Source organism: Hyla sarda, chromosome 2, assembly GCF_029499605.1.
Source record: "Hyla sarda isolate aHylSar1 chromosome 2, aHylSar1.hap1, whole genome shotgun sequence".
Taxonomy (NCBI): Eukaryota; Metazoa; Chordata; class Amphibia; order Anura; family Hylidae; genus Hyla; species Hyla sarda.
In genome coordinates, this window is record NC_079190.1 from 379050624 (window position 1) to 379072672 (window position 22049).

At 41.5% G+C, this 22049-nt stretch overlaps 1 protein-coding gene across 4 annotated transcripts in view; it reads left to right on the top strand.

The window, feature by feature from the left end:
• Nucleotides 1–22049, top strand: part of NOS2 (nitric oxide synthase 2) — a 75756-nt gene that overhangs the window by 2449 nt on the left and 51258 nt on the right. For 2 of the 4 annotated variants that reach the window (XM_056558479.1, XM_056558482.1), the window contains exons 2-4: nucleotides 23–200; nucleotides 10708–10904; nucleotides 19783–19855. In XM_056558479.1, coding sequence (XP_056414454.1) covers nucleotides 10795–10904; nucleotides 19783–19855 — 183 coding nt within the window. In that variant the 5' untranslated portion in view covers nucleotides 23–200; nucleotides 10708–10794. Of the gene's footprint in view, nucleotides 1–22; nucleotides 201–6387; nucleotides 6486–10707; nucleotides 10905–19782; nucleotides 19856–22049 lie in introns of those variants that run through there. The other 2 variants (XM_056558481.1, XM_056558480.1) reach the window with 2 other exon arrangements.

Sequence of the window (22049 nt, forward strand, 5' to 3'; positions counted from 1 at the left end):
TTTTATTTTTTTTCTCCCTTAGAAAATGGATTAAATAAGATTGACAGAAATTGAGGGATTTTCCCAGCAGTTATAGAAAAAAATAGGTCTCATCCTTCCTCTTGCCCAGTTGTTTCTGTTTTACATAATGGACACTATATAAGGGTTCTTCCTCCTATGGCTCTACACTCTATGTAAAGATAAATCAAGGCAACACCCAGGTAAGACAGGTGCATAAACTTTTTTTTTTTTTTTGCATCCCTGCCCTGACTTTTTCTTTTCTCACTTTTTGTTCTATCTATAGCATTTGTTCTTTTATTCTTCACTTAAAATGCCTGAGTTTATTATGGGGATTGTTATGATGACCTTTTCTGACTGTTGACAACAATTTTTGGCTTTTCTGACAGCTTCTGTGTCCCAAGTTTATCCAATGCAAATCTCATATCTATCTATCTATCTATCTCCTATTTATATCTATCTATCTATCTATCTATCTCATATCTATCTATCTATTATCTATCTATCTATCTATCTGTCTATCTATATCTACCTATGTATTTATTTATCTATCTCCAATCTATCTATCTATCTATCTATCTATCTATCTATCTATCTATCATTTATCTCATATCTATCTATCATCTATCTCATATCTATCTATCTATCTATCTATATCTATCTCCTATCTATGTCTATCTATGTCTATCTATATCTATCTATCTATCTATATTTATCTACCTATATATTTATTTATCTATCTCCAATATACCTATCTATTTATCTATCTCCTATCTATCTACCTATCTATCTATCTATCTATCTATCTATCTCATATCTATCTATTTATCTACCTATATATTTATCTATCTATCTCCAATCTATCTATCTATATCTATCTATCCCCTATCTATCTATCTATCTATCTATCTATCTATCAATCTATCTATCTATCTATCTATCTATCTCATATCTATCTATTATCTATCTATCTATCTATCTGTCTATCTATATCTACCTATGTATTTATTTATCTATCTCCAATCTATCTATCTATCTATCTATCTATCATTTATCTCATATCTATCTATCATCTATCTCATATCTATCTATCTATCTATCTATCTATCTATATCTATCTCCTATCTATGTCTATCTATATCTATCTATCTATCTATATTTATCTACCTATATATTTATTTATCTATCTCCAATATACCTATCTATTTATCTATCTCCTATCTATCTACCTATCTATCTATCTAGCTATCTATCTACCTATCTATCTATCTATCTATCTATCTCATATCTATCTATTTATCTACCTATATATTTATCTATCTATCTCCAATCTATCTATCTATATCTATTTATATATCTATCTATCCCCTATCTATCTATCTATCTATCTATCTATCTGTCATCTATTTATTTATTTATTTATTTATTTATTTATATATGAATATATTTGTTAAACTAAAATAGAAAGTTCCTAAACTATTCCTGTAAATAAAACAAGGCTCTGTTCACACTGCTTGTAAGCAGTCCTCATCATGCACATCCAACTTATACCTACCCGTTGGATGTATTCTTAGGAAGGATCGCACTTAGTGGCATCTATCATATATAGGTGTACTGTATATTGCACGGTATACTTTTTTTTCTAGCTCAATGAAATACCATGAAGGTTGCTGCATGCTATCGCATTCAGCAGTGCATACATCCCATTTATCATTATGTGTCTTTAGAAAGTGTGTTTGAAGTAATATATGTTTTGTGCTTTTGTTTTACTAACAGGTGAAATTATTTATCATAGCATGGTGGTTCATAAATCTGGCGCACTTATGTTAACAATATAACACTTCATTACTCCTCTGGGTCTTTTCTGTAACTTTTTACCCCTTTCTGCAAAAAATTTGCAACTTTTTTTCTATATACAAAAACGTGTTTATTGAATAAGCATTGGAGAACCAAGGGTACAAAAAAATAATAATAATAATAAATAAAAAACAGGGTAGGGGTAAAACAGGACAAATAAAAATGGTCCAAAATTGGATAACATTTCCTCAGGAGCAAGACATGTGAAAGTAGAAAGCATAAAACACACCAGGTATGGCATAAACTGAACAACTCCGAAAGAGCAGGAGAAGAAGGAGCGCCACATTAAGTGGTGTAGATTTGTAACAAAATGAGGGCTTTTGCGACAAACTTGCAAATTAAAGTGAAAAATATAAAGTATGTACCTAAGTCATTTTAGTTAAAATTACCTTAGCTAAAAGTCACCCAAATTTTGCAGAACAGAGATATTTCTGTTACTTTTCTGCACCAAACATCATGGCCGAAATAGCACAAAGAGGAAAATTGTTTAGCTATATCATGTATACTCCTGTAGCCCTCCGGTGTCCCCCTACTGGTTCTCTTTAGGGACATGGGAGGACATTTATCATTGGCTTTACACCACTTCAATGTCCTAAATTTGCCTGCAAATTTGGCGCAATTGCATTTTTTGCTAATTTTTTTGCTCAATTTTCAGTAGAACATCTTTCAAGGTTGTCTACTGTTTGGTGCAACCTACACCTACTTTTTTTGTGCAAACCTACACCACCTAATAGGACACGTCCAAAAGTGTTAGATGTCAGAGAACAAAGCTTAACCAATCTCTGCAGCCAACTGGCTTCTATAATTGAGAAAAATTTAGCAAGTCCTGTGCGCCTTTTTGGTAAATTTTGAGCAACTGTGCAAACAATACATCAAGCAAAAATCTTTACTACATAACACCAACATTGATAAATGTCCCCCATGAAGTCTATAGTGATGTGATTGGCAGCAGCCATGGTCTCGTGACTTTACCATAAATGTCATGTCAGTTAGTGTTGAGCGGCATAGGCCATATTCGAATTCGCGAATATTCGCGAATATATGGACGAATATTCGTCATATATTCGCGAATATTCGCATATTCGTTATATTCTTGTTTTATTTTCGCATATGCGAAAATTCGCGTATGCGAAAATTACCATATGAGAATATTAGCATATACGAAATTAGCATACACGAAAATTCGCATATGTTAATTTTGTGCATATGTTAATTTTCGCATATGCGAATTTTCGCGCGCCAGTCTCACACAGTAGTATTACAGCCTTCTTTACACCACACAAGCTGGAAGCAGAGAGGGGTGATCACTGTGATGTGTACTGTGAAAAAAATAAAAAAAATAAACGAATATTCGTAATTACGAATATATATCGCTATATTCACGAAATTCGCGAATTCGCGAATATGCGATATTCGCGAATAATATTAGAATTGCGAATATTCATGAGCAACACTAATGTCAGTATACAATTCTGTAAACACAGGAGTGAGGGAGCAGTGGTGACCCAAATTTATCAAACTGTGTGAGAGAAAAAGTGGAGGGATTTTCCCACAACAACCAATAACAGCTCAGCTAACGAGCTGTGGTAAAGTGAAAGCTGAGCTGTGATTGGTCGCTGTGATAAAATCACTTCAATTTTCTTCACACACAGTTTGATAAATCTTGGCCATTGTCCTTGGGACAACTTTCAAAGGAGTACTCCACCCCTAGACATGTTATCCAAAGGATAACATGTCTGCTCGCAAGGTGTCCGGCCGCTAGGACCCCCCACGATATCCAGGCCGGCACTGCAGTGCTTCCTGACCCGGAGATCGCAGGGAGTCCCAGCGGCCAGACCCCCGCGATCAGACATGATAGAGGATAACATGTTTAGGGGCGGAGTACCCCTTTAAGTTTTGTTTGGTTGGGTCTGGGTGCTGAGACCCCCACTGACCACTAAAACAAAGGGGCAAAAGTTTTCAGCTGAGCTGATGCTATTGGGGGAATCAAGAGTGATGTCGTTGTTTTCTTTTTTTATACCTTTATTTTGTGTGGCACTAATGTGTACATGCACCAAATTTACTAAATGGGTCATGGCACATGATAAATATGGTGCTGCTACACATTTTTTACTTCAGTACATCTCTCTGTAAAAGCTTCAACTCTTTTCAACTTTTTGTGCAACTTTTTCCCCTGTTGCGACAAATGTGTGACTTTTTAAACAATGGCAGTTTTGTAAGCCAGGTCTGGGCTGGTGTAGTATTTTGGAAGGGCTTGTGACTTTCTGTGCGACATTCGCACTTGATAAATCCGTTGCCACTGCAAAGGAAAAACTGAAATTCAGGTTTTTGCATACTGGAAAAAAAAATTTGAAGAGGGGATAAGTAGCTGATCACGGAGGGGCCGACCGCTGGGACCCCCATGATCTGGGAAACGGGACCCTGACTCTCTCTGGTAGACGGCACACGCTCCATTAATACTTCTGAGAGCGCCGATGATGCCTGAGTGCTGTACTCGGGTCTCTTCGGTGCTCCAATAGAAATCAATGGCACGTGTGCCGTCTACCGTCCATTCTCCTCTGGGTCCTGTTCTGGAAATCACAGGGGGTCCCAGCAGTCAGACCAGCGTGTCTGATATTAAACGGGGTGCGGCGTGCAAGATCATGGGGGTCCTCAGCGGTGGGACCCCCTCGATCAGGCATCATATCCCCTATCCTTTGGATAAGCGAATAAGATGTCTAAGCGCCAGAGTACCCCTTTAATGACTATACAGCACTGCTACATGAGACAAACTGAGCTCTGTATAACTGGATACATGTTTTGTTATCCTTTGATGTATGGTTCTTTTTTTTTGCCATTTCTTCTACATCAGAAGCTGAGCATAGCAGAGCTGTGATAACATTCCTTCATTTCTCCTGATTGGAACGATAATGAAGAAGGAACAAGACGGTGCTTCTAGATCCACCTGTTCCACATACTTTAGAGTCTGGGCATACGGATGTGACTATGCTCCGATTTCTTATCGTCTGTCGGCTAGAAAAAGCACATGTTCTACTATTAAAGGGACAGAACATAACATTTAAACAAGTGTTTCCCAATTAGTGTGGCTACAGCTGTTGCAAAACTACAACTCCCAGCATGCCGGCTGTCCGGACATTTTTTTTTTGCAACAGCTGTAGGCACACTGGTTGGGAAATACTAGACTAAACACATGAAAAATAATGCTGGGAATTAGAGATGAGCGAACTTACAGTAAATTCGATTCGTTACGAACTTCTCGGCTCGGCAGTTGATGCCTTTAGCCTACATAAATTAGTTCAGCTTTCAGGTGCTCCGGTGGGCTGGAAAAGGTGTAAACATTCCTAGGAAAGAGTCTCCTAGAACTGTATCCATCTTTTCCAGCCCACGGGAGCACCTGAAAGCTGAACTAATATATGCAGGATAAGTCATCAACTGCCGAGCCGAGAAGTTTGTGACGAATTGAATTTACTGTAAGTTCGCTCATCTCTACTGGGAATATTGTATTTAATACTATTATAGACAGAGTTACTTTTACTTATGATAATATATTATATAAAGATTGGTGATAATATTTGCCGTCACATAATGTACACTGTATATAAGCTGGTGGGACCCAGGAATCACTATTATACACCCTTTGTAGGTATTAAAAGGGTACTCTGGTAGAAAAAAAAAAATCATATCAACTGGTGCCAGAAAGTTTAAAAAAATTGTAAATTACTTTAATTTAAAAAAAATCTTAATCCTTCCAGTACTTATCAGCTGCTGTATACTACAGAGGAAGTTGTATAGTTCTTTTCAGTCTGACCACAGTGCTCTCTGCTGACACCTCTGTCTATGTCAGGAACTGTCCAGAGCAGGAGAGGTTTGCTGTGGGGATTTGCTTCTACGCTGGACAGTTCCTGACACAGACAGAGGTGTCAGCAGAGAGCACTGTGGACAGACAGAAAAAAACTATACAACTTCTCTGGAGCATACAGCAGCTGATAAGTACTTGAAGGGTTAACAACTTTTAATAGAAGTAAGTTACAAATCTGTGTAACTTTCTGGAACCAGTTGATTTAAAAAATAAATAAATAAAATCAATTTCCACCGGTGTACCCCTTTAAGGCAAATAAAGAAAAATCTACATGACACCTATGAGATCTCCCTGAACATTATAAAGGACAGAGGTTTTGTTTTATTTACAAATCCAGGAAACTGCGTAGAATGTAGCACTGTGTGATACAGCGAGACACTTCTCTTATATACTGTATACCAGTGGTCTCCAACCTGCAGACCTCCAGATGTTGTAAAACTACAACTCCCAGCATGCCCGGACAGCAAACGACTGTCCGGTCATGCTGGGAGTTGTAGTTTTGCAACATCTGGAGGTCTGCAGGTTGGAAACCACTGCTGTATACTATATTCTTGCTACCTACTATCATTGTAACAAAGCCTGCACTTTCAGGTCAAAACATAACCAGGACATATATTCATCTCCTGGAAGTATACCATTAAGTTTTTTTGTTTGTTTTTTTATAGCATTACAGCAAGCAGAGATCTTGAAAACAATGACAGATTTTTACTGGAAAATTGTACAACTTTATTATACAGAAATCTAAATTTTCTTCCTGAAACTGTAATACCTGGTGATGTTTCTGGCTTATCGATGAGATCACTCCCTTTAATCAAGAAAAAGAATGAAACATTTCTCAATCCATCTTTTCTTCTTTTGTAATCCATTTGATTTAAACAAAATAAATATTTTTCAAGAGAATAGATCTCACTAATGCTATTGATAGCTGGGTCTTGGGAGGTACTATGCCAGTGTTTCCCAATCAAGGTGCCTCCAGCTGTTGCAAAACTACAACTCCCAGCATGCACGGACAGCCGTTGACTTTTCTGAGCATGCTTGGAGTTGAAGTTTTGCAACAGCTGGAGGAGCCTTGATTGGGAAACACTGTACTATGCTAAGATATTTGCACGTTATAACTTGCGCTGCAGTGAATTGCTATTTACAACCCTACTGCACATGAAAAGACTCGTTCTCTCTATTAAAGGGGTATTCCAGGAAAAAACTTTATATTTATATATATATATATGTATATATATATATATATATATATATATATATATATATATATATATACATAATTAACTGGCTCCAGAAAGTTAAACAGATTTGTAAATTACTTCTTTAAAACAAAATCTTAATCCTTTCAATAATTATCAGCTGCTGAAGTTGAGTTGTTGTTTTATGTCTGGCAACAGTGCTCTCTGCTGACATCTCGGCTTGTCTTGGGAACTACAAAGAGTAGAAGAGGTTTGCTATGGGGATTTGCTTCTTAACTGGGTGGTTACCGAGACACGTGTCATCAGAGAGCATTTAGACAGAAAAGAACAACTCAACTTTAGTGGCTCATAAGTACTGAAAGGATTAAGATTTTTTTAATAGAAGTAATTTACAAATCTGTTTAACTTTCTGGAGCCAGTTGATATATATATATAAAAAAAAGTTTTTTCCTGGAATACCCCTTTACTCAACAATGTGACCTTTGGGTGTTGCTTAGATGTGAACTTTTCATGCATGGAAATAAGTTACTATGCAAATTACTCTGCAATTTTGTGGGTAAACGTGATGAGTCACAATGAAAACAAAAATATATACTAATATACCAATGGCCTTAGGGAAGCAATTGCCTGTAGAGATAGGATGACAGATGCTGCAGAGCCGAGTTTGTTATTTGTTATACAATGAGCTGAAATGAGGTTTTATCTTTCATTTTTCACATAAAGGAAACAATTTTTTGCAACAATTTTAGTGTTGCGGCATCTAAAAAAAATTATTTTAGGGTGCGTTCACACGCTATTTGTTTTTGCGGGTTTTCCGCTGCGTATTTGAAAGTGGGCGGGCTCTTCTCAGCTGTCTGGAGCAGAATTTCCACGGAGAAATTTACGCTGCGGAAAATCCGCCGCAAGCCCCATTGAAGTCAGTAGGGACTGCGGCAGATTTTCCACAGCGTAAATTCCACTGCGGAAAATCTGCTACGGACAGCTGAGAAGAACCTGCCCACTTTCAAATACACAGGCAAAAACAAATAGCATGTGAACGCACCCTCAAAGAGCAAACTGATTTAGGGTACATTCACACGTACGCAGATTTGACACGCTGGATTTGATGCACCAGATTTTCTGCTGCAGATTTCAATGTTTTTCTCCTTTGGCAGTTTTTCCTTTTCCTGTGTCCACCCCTTTTATAAATCTTTATTAAAAATAAGATGTAAAAATGCCAGACAAAAACTTTTGCAACAGCTGGAGGTACACTGGTTGGGAAACACTGGACTAAACACATGGAGAATATTGCAGGGTATAAAGCATTTAATATTGACTATTATAGATCATTAGGGATGTTTTTACTCATTGTGATAATATGTTATATACAGACTGGTGATATTATTTATTTATGGATATTTTATGTATGTAGCATTATATACAATAGATATCTATTGAAAACCTAAATCCTTGCAGGTTGTTATAATACTTGTACATTTACTATTCAACCAGACATATCAGAAAAGTTTGATTAAAGGAGATATGTCATGCATAAAAACGTATCCCCTAGTTTTAGAACACGCAATTTCATCTGCTGGGACCCCCTGAGATATCCTAATAAGTGGCAGCCAACATGTCCCCTCCATATATCTCTGTGGGAGAGCTGGAGATAGCTGAACTGCTCTCCCATAGAGATATATCGAGAGGGAATGTCGGCCATCAGGGGCCGGGACGCCCCATTACCGGGGAGAACAGAGGGCCCGTGCAGGAGATCACAGGGGTCCCAGCAGTCAGACCCCCAAGCTATCTAAAACGTATCCCCTATCCTGCGCATAGGGGATACGTTTTTATGCATGATATCTCTCCATTAAAAGGGTACTCCACTGGAAAACATTTTTGAAAACATCAACTGGTGGCAGAAAATGTTACAGATTTGTAAATGACTTCTATTAAAAAAATCTTAATCCTTCCAGCACTTATCAGCTGCTGTATGATCCACAGGAAGTTCTTTTCTTTTTGAATTTCCTTTCTGTCTGACCACAGTGCTCTCTGCTGACACCTCAGTCCATAACAGAAACTGTCCAGAGCAGGAGAGGTTTGTTATGGGTATTTGCTTCTAATCTAAACAGTTCGTAAAATGGACAGAGGTGTCAGCAGAGAGCACTGTGGTCAGACAGAAAGGAAATTCAAAAAGAAAAGAACGTCAAGTGGATCATAGAACAGCTGATAAGTACTGTAAGGATTAAGATTTTTTAATAGAAGTAATTTACAAATCTTTTTAACTTTCTGTCACCAGTTGATTTAGGAAAAAATGTTTTCCAGTGGAGTACCCCTTTAAGGATCCCATTCTTTTTCTTGGTATAGATGTGGCTCTGAATGTCTTGTTCATTTATTCATCATGCCAATAACTGAGTAGGCGAGGGCTCCACACTGATATGGGGACAAGTTCAACTTTACTTGAAAGGGATGTAACAAGTGATAAAATGGATAGCAAAATTTGGCTTTGGCATTTTTGGCATTTTTTTCTTTATCTGTGTCCACCCCTTTTTTTTAAAGTCTTTATTAAAAATAAGATATAAAAATGCCATAAAAAAAACACCAACGTGAAACCCACATTGCGTTTTTAATACCGTTTTTTCTCTCCTGTAGACTTCTTTGGGAGAAAAACGCCAAGATTTCATAGAAAAAAATTTTGAAAAAATAGTCTTTAGGGTACATTCAGATGAGCGGATTTATAGCGTATTTTATGCTGCAGATCCGCCGCTAAAGGACCTCTGTATGCTGCCTTTACATGTACCTGCTTGGAGCGGCAAGACGCCGCTACGTGCAGACACACTGAAGCGATGTGCATGCGTGGTGTACTCGCACACATCGCGGCCGTGAGCTGCCGCGATGTGCGAGTAAACTGCGCATGCGCACACGCCGCTACGAGCAGGCACCTGTAAAGGCAGCATACAGAGGTCCTTCAGCGGCGGATCCACAGCGAAATTTGCGCGGAAAATCCACTCGTCTGAACGTACCCTTAGGGTCTATTCACACGTACAGTATTCTGCGCTGATTTGATGTGCAGGATCTGAAGCTGCGTTCAGTCATTTAGTTTAAATTGAAATCTGCAGCAGAAAATCCTGCGCATCAAACCTGCGCAGAATACTGTACGTGTGAATAGACCATTAACCTGCTGAGATTTCATAAAACTGCCACTGAGCCCATAAACGCCATGGAGCAGCGAAAAAACACCAAAGACAAAAACGCCAAGTAGGGATTTCCTAAATCTCTATTGCCTTGCAGCTAACATCTGGCCACAGTGTTTTTTGTTTTTTTTCCCAAAAAAGCACAGTGTGGCTGCGTTTTTGCAATAAAAAAAAAAAGGTGGAAAAGGTCTTATGGGAATAATCTAATCCAGATGAGGGAGGATGCAGCTTTCTGGTAGAACTACAAGTTTCAGCATATCAATATATGTATTTCATATGGTCAATAGACGTAGACCTATACAGGTTTATGTAGGACAACACATATCTCCTAGTAACCTGAGTCTTGTAGTTTTCTTACATCCCTCCCAATCCTGGATTTGTGAAATGTTGTCATTATAAAATTAACCCCTAGGAAACCTGTTTTCCAGGCTAACCCATTACCAGGCAGCAAAACGACACGTGGAAAACTCCTGAAGTGATAGCGATCTGTTCACTTTAATATAGTCCAAGTCCAAGTTGTCTTGAAGGTCATGTATTTAAAGTGCAGAGGATGTCGCTCTTTATTACTGTGAGAAAAAAAATGGTTTCCTGCACTAATAGTAGCAACTTTTTTTTTTCTGATCCCTAGCCCTATTTGTGTATTCAGAAGACCAGCCCCCTGGGGAGACTTTTAACTTTTTTTTTTTGCACCTCATCTGACACTGATACTTCAACAATGATGTGCCCATGGAAGCTGTTCATGAAGTCGGAAAACATAAAGGGAAAAAACTCTTCTGATGTAACCGATCTGAACAACAATCTGCCCCAGAATAAGAAGCACCCCAGGTAAGAAAATGTTCTTGTCCAAGCTCTTCGTTTTATCCAGTCCTTGTTTTATTGACTTATTGATTGTAACTATTATCTTGCATTAAAAAAAAAACGTCTGTACAGTAAACATCCATTGGCAGACCCAAGCAGTGTGCCTCCAGCTGTTGCAAAACTACAACTCCCAGCATGCCCGGACAGCCGAAGGCTGTCCGGGCGTGCTGAGAGTTGTAGTTTTGCAACAGCTGGGGCACACTGGTTGGGAAACACCAGACTAAACACATGGAGAATACTGCTGGGTATTTTGTATTTAATATTGACTATTATAGATAGTAGGGTTGCTTTTACTTATTATAATCATATATTTTATACAGGTTGGTGATAATATTTTATTTTCTTTATTTATTTAGTCATGCATTTATTATTTCATATATAAATATATATATATATATATATTTCTATATTTTATATGTTATTTATGTAGAATATTCTATGCAATAGATATCTATTTAAACCTAAATTCTTGTAGGTTGTTGTTTATTTCTTAAATTATTAATTTATATATATATATATATATATATATATATATATATATATATATATGTATTTACTTATTTGTTAATTTATTTATTCATTTATCTTTATATGTATATTTATATATTTAATAACCTAAATTCTTGTAGATTGTTACTTATTTATTATTTTATTTATTTATATATATATATATATATATATATATATATATATTCATTTATTTACTTATTTATTTATTTATTTTTATATGTATATTTACATATCTATATATTGATTCTTTATATATATATATATATATATATATATATAAATATATATATATATATATATATATATATATGTATATGTTATGTATGCAGTCAATTCTATGCAATGAATATCTATTAAAACCTAAACTCTTGCAGGTTGTTATGATACATGTACATTTACTATTCAACCAGGTTTGTCACAAAGTGTGATCAATGGGAGGTTAAAGAGTACCTGTCACTGAATAAACTTTTCTAAAACAACTCAGGCTATGTTCCCTAACTACTCCAAGTTATCTTACCTCTCTTCTTGTTCACATAGTGTGAGCTGCAGGCAGGAGCTTGCAGGCATTCCCCAGCAGGCTTTACATCACTGAAGCCTGTTGGGGGGATTGCTTCCACCCTCACTTGGCCAGGGGGGGGAGTATGGGGGGCCCGGCTTCACCTCAGTGTACAGAGCCCTGCTTGTCCTCAGTGTACAGAGCCCTGCCTGTCCTCAGTGTACAGAGCCCTGCTTGTCCTCAGTGTACAGAGCCCAGATTGTCCTCAGTGTACAGAGCCCTGCTTGTCATCAGTGCACAGAGCCCTGATAGTCCTCAGTGCACAGAGCCCTGCTTGTCCTCAGTGTACAGAGCCCTGCCTGTCCTCAGTGTACAGAGCCCTGCCTATCCTCAGTGTACAGAGCCCTGCCTGTCCTCAGTGTACAGAGCCCTGCTTGTCCTCAGTGTACAGAGCCCTGCTTGTCCTGAGTGCACAGAGCCCTGTTTGTCCTCAGTGTACAGAACCCTGCTTATCCTCAGTGTACAGAGCCCTGCTTGTCCTCAGTGTACAGAGCCCTGCTTGTCCTCAGTGTACAGAGCCCTGCTTGTCCTCAATGCACAGAGCCCTGCTTGTTCTCAGTGTACAGAGCCCTGTTTGTCCTCAGTGTACAGAGCCCTGTTTGTCCTCAGTGTACAGAGCCCAGCTTGTCCTCAGTGTACAGAGCCCTGCTTGTCCTCAGTGTACAGAGCCATGTTTGACCTCAGTGTAAAAACCCTCATTGTACAGAGCCCTGCTTGTCCTCAGTGTACAGAGCCCTGCTTGTTCTCAATGCACAGAGCCCTGCTTGTCCTCAGTGCATAGAGCCCTGCTTGTCCTCAGTGTACAGAGCCCTGCTTGTCCTGAGTGCACAGAGCCCTGCTTGTCCTCAGTGTACAGCGCCCTGCTTGTCCTCAGTGTACAGAGCCCTGCTTGTCCTCAGTGTACAGAGCCCTGCTTGTCCTCAATGTACAGAGCCCTGCTTGTCCTCAGTGTACAGAGCCCTGCTTGTCCTCAATGCACAGAGCCCTGCTTGTCCTCATTGTACAGAGCCCTGCTTGTCCTCAGTGTACAGAGCCATGTTTGTCCTCAGTGTACAGAGCCCAGCTTGTCCTCAGTGTACAGTGCCCTGCTTGTCCTCAGTGCACAGAGCCCTGCTTGTCCTCAGTGTACAGAGCCCTGCTTGTTCTCATTATACAGAGCCCTGTTTGTCCTCAGTGTACAGAGCCCAGCTTGTCCTCAGTGTACAGAGCCCAGCTTTTCCTCAGTGTACAGAGCCCTGTTTGTCCTCAGTGTACAGAGCCCTGCTTGTCCTCAGTGCACAGAGCCCTGCTTGTCCTCAGTGCACGGAACCCTGCTTGCCCCCAGTGTACGGTGCCCTGCTTGTCCTCAGTGTACAGTAGTGTTGAGCGGCAAAGGCCATATTCGAATTCGCGAATATTCGCAAATATATGGACGAATATTCGTCATACATTCGCGAATATTCGCATATTCGTAACATTCTCGTTTTATTTTCGCATATGCGAACATTCGTGTATGCGAAAATAACATATGCGAAAATTAGCATATACAAAATTAACATAAGCAAATATCCGCATATGCGAAAAGTAGCATATGCTAATTTTCGCATATGCGAAAATTCACACACCAGTCTCACACAGTAGTATTAGAGCCTTCTTTACACCACACAAGCTGGAAGCAGAGAGGGGTGATCACTGTGATGTGTACTGGGGGAAAAAAAATGCAAATATTCGTAATTACGAATATAAAGCGCTATATTCGCGAATATTCGCGAATTCGCGAATAAAATTCGTATTGCGAATATTCGCGAGCAACACTAGTGTACAGAGCCCTGCTTGTCCTCAGTGTACAGAGCCCTGCTTGTCCTCAGTGTACAGAGCCCTGCTTGTCCTCAGTGCACAGAGCCCTGCTTGTCCTCAGTGTACAGAGCCCTGTTTGTTCTCAGTGTACAGAGCCCTGCTTGTTCTCAGTGTACAAAGCCCTGCTTGTCCTGAGCGCACAGAGCCCTACTTGTCCTCAGTTTACAGAGCCCTGCTTGTCCTCAGTGTACAGAGCCCTGCTTGTCCTCAGTGCACAGAGCCTTGCTTGTCCTCAGTGTACAGAGCCCTGTTTGTTCTCAGTGTACAGAGCCCTGCTTGTCCTCAGTGTACAGAGCCCTGCTTGTCCTCATTGTACAGAGCCCTGTTTGTCCTCAGTGTACAGAGCCCAGCTTGTCCTCAGTGTACAGAGCCCAGCTTTTCCTCAGTGTACAGAGCCCTGTTTGTCCTCAGTGTACAGAGCCCTGCTTGTCCTCAGTGCACAGAGCCGTGCTTGTCCTCAGTGTACAGAGCCCTGCTTGTCCTCAGTGCACAGAGCCCTGCTTGTCCTCAGTGTACAGAGCCCTGTTTGTTCTCAATGTACAGAGCCCTGCTTGTTCTCAGTGTACAAAGCCCTGCTTGTCCTGAGTGCACAGAGCCCTACTTGTCTTCAGTTTACAGAGCCCTGCTTGTCATCAGTGTACAGAGCCCTGCTTGTCCTCAGTGCACAGAGCCCTGCTTGTCCTCAGTGTACAGAGCCCTGTTTGTTCTCAGTGTACAGAGCCCTGCTTGTCCTCAGTGTACAGGGCCCTGCTTGTCCTCAGTGCACAGAGCCCTGCATGTCCTCAGTGCACAGAGCCCTGCTTGTCCTCAGTGTACAGAGCCCTGCTTGTCCTGAGTGCACAGAGCCCTGCTTGTCCTCAATTTACAGAGCCCTGCTTGTCCTCAGTTTACAGAGCCCTGCTTGTCCTCAGTGTACAGAGCCCTTCTTGTTCTCAGTGTACAGAGCCCTGCTTGTCCTCAGTGTACAGAGCCCAGCTTGTCCTCAGTGTACAGAGCCCTGCTTGTCCTCAGTGTCCGGAGCCCTGCTTGTCCTCAGCGCACAGAGCCCTGCTTGTCCTCAGTGTACAGAGCCCTGTTTGTTCTCAGTGTACAGAGCCCTGCTTGTTCTCAGTGTACAAAGCCCTGCTTGTCCTGAGTGCACAGAGCCCTGCTTGTCCTCAGTTTACAGAGCCCTGCTTGTCCTCAGTGTACAGAGCCCTGCTTGTCCTCAGTGTGCAGAGCCCTGTTTGTTCTCAGTGTACAGAGCCCTGCTTGTCCTCAGTGTACAGAGCCCTGCTTGTCCTCATTGTACAGAGCCATGTTTGTCCTCAGTGTACAGAGCCCAGCTTGTCCTCAGTGTACAGAGCCCAGCTTTTCCTCAGTGTACAGAGCCCTGTTTGTCCTCAGTGTACAGAGCCCAGCTTGTCCTCAGTGTACAGAGCCCTGCTTGTCCTCAGTGTACAGAGCCCTGCTTGTCCTCAGTGCACAGAGCCCTGCTTGTCCTCAGTGTACAGAGCCCTGTTTGTTCTCAGTATACAGAGCCCTGCTTGTTCTCAGTGTCCAAAGCCCTGCTTGTCCTCAGTGTACAGAGCCCTGTTTGTTCTCAGTGTGCAGAGCCCTGCTTGTTCTCAGTGTACAAAGCCCTGCTTGTCCTGAGTGCACAGAGCCCTACTTGTCCTCAGTTTACAGAGCCCTGCTTGTCCTCAGTGTACAGAGCCCTGCTTGTCCTCAGTGCACAGAGCCCTGCTTGTCCTCAGTGTGCAGAGCCCTGTTTGTTCTCAGTGTACAGAGCCCTGCTTGTCCTCAGTGTACAGAGCCCTGCTTGTCCTCATTGTACAGAGCCCTGTTTGTCCTCAGTGTACAGAGCCCAGATTGTCCTCAGTGTACAGAGCCCAGCTTTTCCTCAGTGTACAGAGCCCTGTTTTTCCTCAGTGTACAGAGCCCTGCTTGTCCTCAGTGCACAGAGCCCTGCTTGTCCTCAGTGTTCAGAGCCCTGCTTGTCCTCAGTGCACAGAGCCCTGCTTGTCCTCAGTGCACAGAGCCCTGCTTGTCCTCAGTGTACAGAGCCCTGTTTGTTCTCAGTATACAGAGCCCTGCTTGTTCTCAATGTACAAAGCTCTGCTTGTCCTGAGTGCACAGAGCGCTACTTGTCCTCAGTTTACAGAGCCCTGCTTGTCCTCAGTGTACAGAGCCCTGCTTTTCCTCAGTGCACAGAGCCCTGCTTGTCCTCAGTGTACAGAGCCCTGTTTGTTCTCGGTGTACAGAGCCCTGCTTGTCCTCAGTGTACAGGGCCCTGCTTGTCCTCAGTGCACAGAGCCCTGCATGTCCTCAGTGCACAGAGCCCTGCTTGTCTTCAGTGTACAGAGCCCTGCTTGTCCTGAGTGCACAGAGCCCTGCTTGCCCTCAGTTTACAGAGCCCTGATTGTCCTCAGTGTACAGAGCCCTGCTTGTCCTCAGTACACAGAGCCCTGCTTGTCCTCAGTGCACAGAGCCCTGCTTGTCCTCAGTGTACAGAGCCCTGCTTGTTCTCAGTGTACAGAGCCCTGCTTGTCCTCAGTGTACAGAGCCCTGCTTGTCCTCAGTGTACAAGGCCCTGCTTGTCCTCAGTGCACAGAGCCCTGCTTGTCCTCAGTGCACAGAGCCCTGCTTGTCCTCAGTGCACAGAGCCCTGCTTGTCCTCAGTGCACAGAGCCCTGCTTGTCCTCTGTGCACAGAGCCCTGCTTGTACTCAGTGCACAGAGCCCTGCTTGTCCTCAGTGTACAGAGCCCTGCTTGTTCTCAGTGTACAGAGCCCTGCTTGTCCTCAGTGCACAGAGCCCTGCTTGTCCTCAGTGTACAGAGCCCTGCTTGTTCTCAGTGTACAGAGCCCTGCTTGTCCTCAGTGTACAGAGCCCTGCTTGTCCTCAGTGTACAAGGCCCTGCTTGTCCTCAGTGCACAGAGCCCTGCTTGTCCTCAGTGCACAGAGCCCTGCTTGTCCTCAGTGCACAGAGCCCTGCTTGTCCTCAGTGCACAGAGCCCTGCTTGTCCTCTGTGCACAGAGCCCTGCTTGTACTCAGTGCACAGAGCCCTGCTTGTCCTCAGTGTACAGAGCCCTGCTTGTTCTCAGTGTACAGAGCCCTGCTTGTCCTCAGTGTACAGAGCCCAGCTTGTCCTCAGTGTACAGAGCCCTGCTTGTCCTCAGTGTACAGAGCCCTGCGGGGTATGTGTGTGAGCACAGCGCTCCCGCTGATTGACAAGCGGGGAGCTGCGCTGGGCTTGTCATGTTGATGGCGTGAGTCCGAAATCAATTTAAAAGCTTGTGTCCAGGGACTCCTAGGGAGACCCCTAGTGGCCACATTTTTTAAATGAAAATACACATAAAAGGAAGCAATTTTTTTTTTTTTATTAAATCCAATTACAAAGTTGTTCTTTATACAATCAGCTCTAACATATCAAAAAAAATTTGATGAAAGGTACTCTTTAAGGGTATCATCCCTTAATTTGTTAGAGAGGTGCCTGTGTATGGCTTGTCATTCATTATTCTCATGACTAGGTAGGCTAGGGCTCCACAGTGATATTGGGTCAAGCTCAATTTTACTTTCTCCCTGAGGGGAAATAACTTAAACTTGATCTAACAAGTGATAACATGGCTGGACTTTTTTTGCAATGGTTGGAGATCCCTTTATTCCCATTGAGAAACATGGAAGACATGCCTAAGCCAAGGTTATGCTGTTATTTTTATGCAATATGCAGATAACTTAATGCCACCACTAAGTTCTAGCCTTGTGGTCACTTCTAAGTTTGATTGTGTCATAAGAGTTTTACTGCTGTAAAAATGTTTCATAAACTGAATAATAACCTAAATGATAAATATATGTCACAGAATATCAGTCATTGTATGTATCTCAAATTATGACTTAAAAATAGAGGAGTTTACTTGTGAAACTGCATTCAAGGGAGGTACAGGAAATCTCATAGGAATCCTCCTTTTACGATTTCTTAAATAGAAACTGATAACGTTTATAGATGAATAGCTCAGAGATTAAGACATTTTTCAGTTTACATTTTTATGTATTACCGAGAAGACTTAAACAGCACTGTATTATACTCAGTAACACTCACGTGTCTGTGTGAAAGTAGGATGCTCCTAGAGGCTGCTATATGGACATATGTAGGAAAAATGGATCAGTTTAGTTACATAGTTAGTATCATTGGAAAAAGACAAATGTCCATCACATTTAGCTAATGAATAAATACAGAATAAGAGGAGGGTGGAATTTTCCCCAAATGCTACCTTTTGGAGAAGACCCCAATCTTTTTATCCAGACCAGATTTTATGTGATTTAACTCCACCATAAATTATGTATAACGACCATTGACCCTCTTGAAGACCACTTTTCAAATCAAGTTTGGGTGGTCTTCTAAAAGAGGCTTCACTATGATGGCAACTGAGAAAGATTCACCATAACTGGTACAGACCAGTATTTGGAGGGTAGCATTTGTTTATTTAATTCCCTATAGATTCCCTTTTGGGAATCCAAAAATAACCCTTGTTTCCCATATACTACTTAACTTGTTAAAATTCCATATACCTTATTAGGTTCTACACACTATTTGTGTGTAGAACCTAATAAAGTATATGGAATTTTAACAAGTTAAGTAGTATATGGGAAACAAGGGTTATTTTTGGATTCCCAAAAGGGAATCTATAGGGAATTAAATAAACTGAGAAAGATTGCCATCATATGCATACATAATCATGGCTGATTTTAATTGTTTTTATAAAAATTTTTATTAAACTGAGACTTCACATAACCATAGTAGACATATAAACAGATAAAAAAATATATGTAGATCCAAGGATTATAGGGTACATAGCCATGGCATACATATGCATAGATAGAGAAGGATACAGGGAGATCCCAGAATTATAGGGGCCATGGTCATGATAGACACATACATATATGGAGGAAGATATATGCAGATCCAAGGATTACAGGATCCATTATTAAGGCAGGCACATGTATATACTGTATGGATGGAGAAAGAGACATGGAGATCCAAAGATTAGAGGGTCCATGATCATAATAGACACATACATATATAGAGAAGGATACATGGGGATCCAAGGATTACAGGATCCATATGTCAGACCCAAATATAGGAAGAGAAAGTTGCATGTAAATCCGCTCATATGTGCTTAGGAATTATGTTGTACAAAATGTTTTTCCTCATAAATGTTTTATTAATGTGTATATATGTATATAATGTTATAATTTACATAACGGAGGAAGGCTGATGATGCTGAGGCTTATTTGTTTTTTACTGATCAAGATATTTTCCCAGAACAATACACAACAGATAGGTACAGTATGATAACTCACAGCTAACAGTTAACATCAGTCCTGATCATTTAATTACCATGTATGTTCAGCTCTATTTAATGTTTTGTCCATGTATCTGGAGAGATGAGCAGTTTCTAGTTACTCCTGGCAAGACATATATTTGGTGGTGGACAAATGGTCAGACAAGAACAGTCTCAGACCCTGGATATTATACTGTGAACTTGCCAGATCACTTAAGTCAACTGGATCCACCTCTATGTCTAAAGTCACATTAAAGAAGATCTGGTGTTTACTAAAGGGGTTGGCCTATTGAAGCATGGGAAATTCATAGAAGGGGATCCCCATGCTATTAGCCAGGCTGCAGAAAGCCACTGCAAAGAGTGGATCTCGCTGAGGAGAACCCTGTACTACAAAATCACCCATTGAATTTTATTACATTTTAATTTAATTTTCGAATTTTTAGAGAAAATATTAGTTATATCACCAGTTTATTCAGCCTGGAACAATGCATTAAAAAGTCAAATGTTGTCCCCTGTGCCTTGGAAACAACAAAGGGGAAGCTTATATCATATGTAAATATCATCACAGGTAAAATAGAACATTTGACTTAACCTCACAGGATCATTTTATTTTTTTAAGTTCCTTGAAGCAAGAGGATGTCAAATCCAATGGCACGAACAGTGATATGGCCGAAATTAAATCAGGAATAGAGGTAAGTAAAAAATGATGCACCAGTGTTGTATGAGATACTTGTTATACTTGGTGGTACTGATGCATTCTGTCTATAAAATAATATAAAAGGTATATACAGTATGCAAAGCAATATAATATTGGTATTTGCATTTCAAATAATAACTGAAATATAATGTATCATCAGAAACTAAGATATCATTTTAATTAGGTTTTAATTGTGCCGCTGGTTTTCACCAGAGCACGCCGCAAGGTGGGATGGACTTTCTGCGGCAGGCGGCACCCAGGTCGCTACCCCTGGCACGGCTCGACCACACAGGCAGCTGAGGAGATGCAAGGTACAGGAGGGATAAGGCAACTCGTTGTCTGGATAACAGGTCAGGGCAGGTGGCATGGTTGCGTAGTCAGGACGTAGCAGCAGGTCAATAGGCAGGCGGCAGAGGAGCAAGGTGGGGTCACAAAGTGAAGGATCAGATACACGGCACATCAGAAACAGGAATGCTTTCTCTCAGGCCCAAGGCAACAAAGATCCGACAGGGGAGGGAGGAGGGAGGAAGTATATATAAATGAGCCACAGGTGAATCACACTAATTAGCGCACTGGCCCTTTAAATCCTAAAGCTCCGGCATGCGCACACGCCCTAGGGGACAGGGACATGGGCGCTGGAGCAGTGAGGCAGAGGCTGGGGCAGGAGAAGCACCAGGTGAGTGACGGACTGGGGCTCGCATGCGGGCGCGTCCCGCGATGAGAGTCCCAGCCCCGCCGGCAGCAGCAGGTAATGGGACCATGCGCTCACGGCCAGCGTGTGCGGCCGGAGCGCATAACATAACAGTTTTTACATCAACATGTTTTACACATTTTTTTATGTTTTTTTTTTCTACAAATATTCCAGTTTTCACACTGGCTACTCGCACAGCCACAGTAAGGTATTTTCTGTAGCTCGGGCGCCCCATCCTTCCTGATTGACAGACCTCCCCCTATAAGCAAATAGGGAGAGATCTGTTACTTTGGGTCAGGGACCACCACAATGACTCAAAGCCCATTCCCAGCTGAAGATTAAAAAAATGGTACAGCTGTTCACAAAATGGTACAGCTGTTCACAGTGAATTATAGATAGCTGGTCTAGGGAAGCCTGCCAGTGTTTCATGCTGGTAGCATGAAATCAATGAACAATTCCATTTAAAAGGGTTATACAGCAAAAGACTTTACCTATTGTTAGCCTTCATTATCGGGGCCTGGTGTCCACCACATTGCACTTGCCAGAGCTTCAGAAGTCAGATTGCTTATCAGCCAATCACTGGCCAAAGCGGTGTTGCCTCCTTAGTCATTGATTGGCTGACTGGCAATGTGATGTGCTGTCTGCCGCTCCGTGAAGTGCGTGCGAGACTGTCTGGAAGGAGGGAGGTAAGTAGAGTTTTTTTTTATTTTATCATACATCCTGGGCACTTTGCTTAAAAAAAAATCTTTTCACATATTACAGAGACTTGTCAGATGCGCTTCTGCCTGCTCTCTCTCTTCATCAGGAGAAGAGCAGTCAGAATCACACAGAAGCTTGCTCTTTTCCCTGGCTCCTAGCAATCTTTGTCCTGCAACCACATTATAATTCTATGGTGCTGCAGAATGGAGATTGCTGTAAGCCGGTAAGTGAAGTTGTGGTGACCCACGGGTGTATGGCGGGACCATGGGTGTAGAGCTGTGGGTGGTGGGGTTGGATAGTATTAACCCCCGGGGGCAAATGTTGTTAACCCCTAGTGTTCGTGACGCCAGTGTGGTTTTTATGGTTCCGGAACACCACATGCCCGGCTTCTCCGCTATCCCAGTTGCTAGTAGTTAAATGAGAGTCCACAACCAGTTATGGTCAAACGGAGGCTTTACTGAGTATATGAAAGATGGAATTATCTTCACAGCTAAGGCCAGATTTCCCAGAGAGGTGGCCAGGACCGAGAAAGACCTCGCAGCTTGCTAGACCAATATACTTGTAATTAACTTGACTTGAGATTGGACTTCACTTGACTATATGCAGGATTTGACTAGTTTCAGTGATGGCAGACATAGACTTGAGACTTACTGGAATGACTGTAGGTTTTGGGGTCTTCCAGATGCTAATCACTTGCACTGAGATCTCTGGTGGTTGCTGATCTCAGTATAGACCGATGGTAAAAAGAGTGAATTGCAATGGCCGCCCCTTTATATAGTGGGGGGCTGGATTAAAAGCC